This window comes from Solanum pennellii, chromosome 2 (genome assembly GCF_001406875.1).
Source record: "Solanum pennellii chromosome 2, SPENNV200".
Taxonomy (NCBI): Eukaryota; Viridiplantae; Streptophyta; class Magnoliopsida; order Solanales; family Solanaceae; genus Solanum; species Solanum pennellii.
In genome coordinates this window covers 33651165-33658824 of record NC_028638.1, presented here as the reverse complement: position 1 = coordinate 33658824, position 7660 = coordinate 33651165, and the positions used below count along the sequence as shown (strand labels likewise).

General features: G+C 29.0%; 1 protein-coding gene across 1 annotated transcript in view; it reads left to right on the top strand.

Annotated features, from left to right (window-relative positions):
• Positions 1-2408: 2408 nt before the first annotated feature.
• LOC107010852 overlaps positions 2409-7660 on the top strand; it is a 6242-nt gene continuing 990 nt past the window's right edge. Inside the window, exons 1-3 of the mRNA XM_015210119.1 lie at positions 2409-2450; positions 5632-5898; positions 6593-6745. Coding sequence (XP_015065605.1) covers positions 2409-2450; positions 5632-5898; positions 6593-6745 — 462 coding nt within the window. The remainder of the gene's footprint in view (positions 2451-5631; positions 5899-6592; positions 6746-7660) is intronic.

Below are 7660 nucleotides of genomic sequence, written 5' to 3'. Positions count from 1 at the left end.
TTGAAAATTTACGGGTCAAGTTGGGTTAGCCCATATTTGGTGTGAGTGAGAAAATAATTGGCTCAACCCACAAGTACGTAGGATGGCTGGATCGGCCCTCTTTTTTGAAATATTTCTTTTATAATTTTTAAATAAAATTATAGTTTAAAAATATTATCATAAATATCGATAAGACAATATTACATGGTGTTAGTTTTAGTGTTAGTGCTTGTTAACTAAATCAACAAATAACATTATCTTTATAATAATTATTATGTTTGATTTCAAATAAAAATATAAATAACTAAATAGAAATATTGACCTAATTTTTTTTCAATGATCATAATAAAACACAAAAATTATGACAATATTCCATAGGTTACGACCTATATATCAATTCCCTAGAAATTTTAGGTAGTTTTTGTTTTATGTAGTACATATGTTATTATAAACATAATTTGCATTTAAATTGTGATATTCCGAACTTTAAACAGATTTTGAGTTTAAATTCTTGTTATTTTTTAATACTCTATTTAATTTTTAAATTTAATTAGTATTTATTTGGTCCATGAGCTGACCCTATCTATATTTTCAAGCCCCACAAATCCACAAACTTATTCAGACTGGGCTAAAAAACTCTTTTTCTTAAATGAACTCCGAAAATCGTAATTCACCCTTTATGAATCACGAGTTAGGTCAGACCGACCCAATGGGCCTAGCCCATATTGACGACTTTACTTAATTGACTATCTCTGATCCAATATAAAGCATTAAGAGTACATGGATATAGCTATACAAGTAATTCTTCATTTCTAGCTCAAATGGCCAAAATATTCTTATTTTGAGAAACACTTTTTTTAAAATCAGTTTTTAGAAAAATAATAATTTACGTTTAGCTAATTATTTGAAAAGTATTTTTAAGCACTTTGATAAGAGATTGTGTCCAACCTCCTCATGTGCTTAGCCCCTGGAAATAAAGAAAATGGTGTGAGGTTATTATATGATCGAATAGAGGGTACACACAAAGTTCAATGAAAATTTTGTTAAATATGAGATTGATAGTTAATAATGACCCCATATTAAAAGAGGTTGACAAGAAGGTAGTTTTGGTGATACATACATCTAGAGTTTAAATTTAATTTCTCTTCTTCTATATTCTTTAGATTTTTCAATTTTTTTCATTCAAGTAGTAAATCCTGTTCTAAGTTTTATACAAAATTTTTGTTATCAATAAAAAATTGAAAGCTATTAACCCGTTGAGGTTTTATTCATAAATTATGTCCTCTTACAAAGTACAAAGTTCCATAATTTCAAATATTAATACAAAGTTACAATATAGTATGAAAAAAAAATTAATTTAACCCAGTAAACATGACTAACCCCTTAAGAGGCAAGGGTTGGGCTGACTAGTATTTTCTCTGAAAACCCCAACCCCTAAATCAGACCTAAAGGTAAACCAATCTGACTTAGAATCGGAACGGTTAAGACAGAACTTTAAGAGGCAAGATTTGGGCTAGCTAGTATTTTTTGAAGGCCTTACGTAATTAAGCATATTTCTATATTTTATACGTAATATTTTCTTGTTAATTTACATTACATAACTTTATTGACAAATCAACAGGTTTCCACCTAAACAATTGTTAATGGATTCGATGACCATTTATCACATACTTATATTATGAGTTGCATCTCAAGACAATATTGTTGAATCATTAACAAGCTTGACATGTAAAGAGGGAATCAATGAATTACCTCTTCCTTTTATTTTCTTTCCCTTTTAAGTATAAATCTTTATTAACACATACAATTACTAATTTTCCTTCATTTCAAATTTACTAAATCTAATTACCTCATATATGGTAAAATCATAGATGTGTACAAGCCCCATACTTGGACATACATTAAGTGAGAAAGTTTGACTTTGCATATGGGATTGTTTGGGGGGAAAACTTTAAATGGAGGACTAGAATAGATAAAGAAAAAAATTCATAGAGTTACAAAATCTGTCCGTGTTCACATTATTTGGCAAGCAAAATGAAGTGACAATATTGTCCATTACATACATATATACAATTCGACCTCATTAACTCTAGGTTTTATCAATTTGAAAATCTCTCTTGGATCTATCGCCTCTCATCTTAAGGGTAAAACTGGTAAAAATGTTCCTCATTACCTCATCGAACATATCTTTATTGTCTCTTGAAATATAACGGACAATTAGAAAATTGGAGGCCTAAATTTGTCCTTATGTTCTTCTAAACTAAATTTTATTTGACTAAAAAAATTATCTTTATTACTTCAATTGTTGTCTTGCCAACTAAGTACACTTCAAGGGAACAATACACTTGTAATAAAATTCTACTACTAGTTTTTATGTCTTCTTCAGAAAATTGATACACTCTAGAGAGGAGAAAAGTGGAACAAAAAATATGAGTAGCTCTGATTCATCACCTTTTGAAACAAATGAGCAGGTACATACATATATATGTGTAGTGTTACTATTTTCAATTACTATTTCTTTGGTTTAATTCATTCAAAATTGATTGTTTATTTCTGTGTTTTTTGTGTGAGATCTAATTCTTACCATTTTGTTTATGCACTTGTATCTCAAAAAGAAAATATAAAATTATTTTTTCCTTTGATTGTTGATAAAATTTCATGAAGCTGACTATATGTTTGATAACCTCTTAATTGATTTTGTATAAAAGATGGCGAATTTTCAAGAAATTGAATTTAGATCTACTATATGAAGTTGTGCTATGATTTTATTCTTATAAAACTAAAGATGATAATATATTGGAAAATTTTCCAGACTAATTTTATGAGAGAATTACATTTTACTGTTATTTAAGATTTATTTCAATAACAAAATTTCTAATCAGTCAAGAATTTCTTCTAATTAGAGGGTATATTGAGTGATGTAACAGTTAAATATTTCAATCATTAAATTTACTCTTGATTTTATATTTCGAAGTCTTTCTTGATAACTCTTTCATGTAAGATATGTATACATGTTTTTACAAAATAAAAGATTTTTTTTGTCTATTTTATACCACTTCGCATAGTTTTTTTATTAATAAAATAAAATTAAAACATTCTTAGTCAGAATACGTATATATAACCAGGGGACTAGACCTTACTTGCATATCCTAATAAGGTAACAAACCTCCTCTAATTATTAGCAAACATGATAAAATAAGAGTTAGAGAGCACTAGGTATACTACGATTACACATTTGTTAATTGCATTGTATGATGATATGCTTAAGTAGTTCAAAATTATAAAAGACAAGAAGAAAATTGAGTCATCAACCCCAAATTTTCTTTCACAAATATATCGTACCAATTCCTGAAATGTTATCCACTAATGTGGTCATCCCAATAATTTTGGCAAGAAAAAGAAATGACAATTTTTAGGTAAGTATTAATGTGTAAAAGGATATAATGTCTCATTTTTTTGTCATGTCATAGGGGAGGCAGGAGTCATTGTGTGCTTTAATAACTTATTTGTATCGTAAAATTAAACGTGTAACAGTTGTGTAATTTTAACTATAATCTACTCTAGAGTCATGTACTAGAACAGTTTTTTATTCTAGTTGTTCATTTTACTTCTTTTCACGTTAGAAAATGAGCATTTTCACGATATAGAATGAAATGACCATTTTACCCTAAATCATTCCAAAAACCCTATTCTTTATGTATTTTTTGAGTTATTTCTTTCAACTTGCCGTGGACTTGATCTGAGCTTCTCTCTCTTAATTTGGGATATGTATTTTGAGCCCCTAGTTATACTTCAACAACACTCCTAACCATGTCAAGCCAACTTCCTATTTGCTATAAACCAACTTCCTAGTATGTTAGGGTCTTATCTTTTTGCTTCAAACCCTCTTTTCAACCTATAGATATATCATCATCTTCTTGATAAATCAATATAAAAAGATGAAGTAAAATAAAATTTTGATTCACATGTAAACTCTAAACTCTGTTACATGTATAGTAGGATGTAAGAGAAAATAATAGTTCTATGTTAGTTATGTGAAAGTACCCGACTCGTATTAGATGAATTAGCAGGCTTGATTTCTATTGAATGCATGTCAATAGGACCCTTCAATAAGCCTATTTATATACTTGGTAGAAGATCCATTGTGGTCAAGGGTACTCCTCTATCTTAAGTGTATTTTGAGTTGAAAGAATTTACTTCGAATGAAGAAACTTAAATTATTAGCTCCTTATATTTTGATTGACAAATTTATTAGCCCTACTAGTAAATTACCTCTATTCCTATTAGGGAGGTGAGGCAATAAAAGACTTGATGAACCGTCCAAATTTCTGATATCAAATAAAAGCTTACTCAAGTCTCATAGTCATTCATTTATTTAGTACTTCCATATGAATGACTAAATAAAAAGAATCAAGCTCACACGTCGTAAAAGTTTTGTTTGAGTCTTATAATCATTAATTTATTCAGCCAATGTCACCTCTTTCAAGTTTTGTGAGGTTAGTGACCCTAGCTCTGCACAACTTTCCTTCCTTCTATAATTGGTGTGCATCATCAAGGGTGTGATCATACATATGAAATTTCTTAATTCTTAACCAATATCTCATATGAACCTTGTAAATGGAGAAAGCTTGCTAAGGAAATTTTCCCCTCTATGGAATCTATGTGTCCCAAATCTAAATTAGTGTATTTTGAATGTACCAAATGTCTCTCTAAAAAATGATCCGTCACAAAAGCTACAGGTGATGTGGTTTCTCTCTGTGATGGAAACATAACGGATGGGGTTTAAACAAATTCCATGAGTAATACGATTGTTCGGTGTGCAAGATAAGATGAAATATCTCATGCTTAAGTTTGAGATTATTTTGAAAGTAGTTTATTCCAGATTCCATATTGGATAAATTAGTTTAAGAATTATAATTAAAATTATATTCTCGAGATAATTTAGTCTGCATATCAAACGATCATTTTAAGTCGCACAGACAACATATTAAGGAGAAAGTGGACCAAAATTATATATGAGATTTGGTTCATGTTTTTTGTTCTTTAATAATCATTGACATGGATATTGTCATCAACTCAGAAATTTATGAAAGTGTTTCTCTTTTCTATTACACTATAAATTTTTCATCATTCAATAGTATCCTACGAAAATCTTAATATACATTTTTTATTATAGATAAAATGTAGGTAGATGTTCTTAGAACGTCAACTAGAAAGAAGTGAAGTCTTTGTTTCTCCTATAACTTAAGCTCTAAACTAGATAAGTCCCATCAATTGATTGGATTTGGTTCATTCCTAAACAAACCTTAGTAGATTTTTAAACCTTTAAAGTTCATTAATCTTCATTAAACAATTGTTGGATGAGATACTTGACAGATACTTAGCTAGATAAATATGTTATTTTATTCATAGTTCTTTAGATATGTGTATGTTTGATGATAATATCGTTTCAAGTACAATACTGTTTAAATAATGAAAAAGACTGTTTCAAAAGATAATTAGCTTGATAGGTATTTTTTATTTTCTTGTACTATGTATATTTGATGATAATATTACTTTACTATATTTTAAAAAGTGAGAAAAACCTTTTGCAATCCAATCAGATCACTTGGAAAATATCATAATCTGTTATTGTAATGATTATATTTTCAGGGGGAATTGAAACCTAGCAGGAGTATGCCAACATGGCTAGGACCACTTTTGAAGAAGACATTCTTTGGGGAATGTTTGGTGCATGATGGACTTCAAAAGAATGTAAGGAGCAAGTACTGTATCACATGTGATTTCGATTTATGCAGGTATTGCATCTCTACAAACAAACACAATGATCATGACCAGATAAAGATTTATCGACATGTTTACAAAGACGTTGTTCCTCTCAAGCAGATGAAGAAGTATATTGACTGCAAACTAATTCAGGTAAACTAAATTGATATAGACAGTTACAACTAGAAATGAAAGAAGATTACATATATTGGTTATGTATTGATGCTCCGGACATTAATTTATTTAAACATTTGAATGATAATTAAATATAAGTTAATGAGATGTTAATCAGTTGTTATTATTTTGGATGTTGTTGCAAAAGTTTTGTTTATTAATATAAAAGTTGAGATTTTAGTTCAAAGTTGTAAAACATTTATGATAAAAGTAAATAGTTTTTTATACATACATACATGCATAAAATTTGTACTTTTTATTATAATCATCTGTTTTAAGTGATAATAAATTCGTAAAATGATTACAAATTTTTTGGGAGCCTTTTGTCTAAAAGCAAGTGTTTTACTAGCTCTTTTCTTGAGCCATCTCTATTTGGATCCACTAATTAAGACATATTGTGTTTGGAATTGAGCTTGAACAAAATGACTAAAGTTTAATCTTTTTCTCTTAGAACTTAAGATCCATATGGTTGATTTTCTTGAGTTTGCCTGAAGTTCATGTACTTATAGATGAAGTTCAAATATTTTTTGTTGAACTTTAGTCATATATAAATTCAGACATTTTTACTTCACACATGTATATATAGTCTTACAACAGAGATTTATTATTTTCTTTTTTACATAATTAACATCTATATGTTAATAGTGAGATATATATAATTTTCTATGTGCAGACATACAAATGCAACAAGAAATGGATAATTGCTTTGAATCCTCTGCCACATTCTGGGTCTGGCTCATTAATTGCTGGAGATCCTACTTGTCTCACTTGCAAAAGGAGATTGCATGACCCTGAACGGTTTCAATTCTGTAGCATTGCTTGCCAGGTACTTATCTCCCCCTCCGTTTCAAATTTAGTGGTTGTTTGTCAATGATTTTTATTTTATTATTTAATATTTTTTTGAAATTGAATTCTGGAAACTATGCTTGATTAAAAACAGTCTCTTTACTTTTACGAGGTAGTGTGTAAGGTTGAGTACATTTTACTCTCTCTAGGCCTTAGTTGTTAAATTTCACTAGATATGTTATTGTTGTTGTTGTATAATCCTAAATAGAATGTGGAAATTGAAAAAAAAACGTACTCCCTCTCTCATAATTTATGTGATATTGTTTGAATTGACATGAATTTTAAGAAAGAAAGAAAGACTGACTTAAAATGTTTGGTCCAAAATCTCTCATTAAAGCTAAAGTGAGTATTTTAAAGTTAAATTATAAGTAAAGATATAACTGTACTAAATGTTATGAATCAATCTCAGTCCAACATGGAACTTGACATCACAGAATCAGGTATTAGGTAAACAAGAAGTAATAAGATCAAAAGACCTTCACAAAGGTTGAATTGAGATCCATACCCATATATCAACTAGTAAAAGGAAGAGAAGTTGGAAAGATAGATTAGACTTATTGTTGTATGAAAGTCTAGTTCTACCCAAATCTCTAGAGTGTGTTTGGTATGAATGAAAACATTTTCTGTAAAATATTTTCCAATTTTCTCATATTTGGTTGAGACAAAAGTATTGGAAAATATTTTCCAAATCAACTCATTTTCCACAAAATTAAGGAAAATGACTTCCCTATAAAAATTAAGAAAAACATTTTCCAAAACTCTTCTCCAACTTCAAATTACATTTTTTTTGGCAAAAAAAAAATATTTAAAAATATTTTCAATTTCAAAATATATATTTTTCACCCGATCCCTGACCCCCATCCCACTCACCCACCACTGACCAGCCCCCCACCCC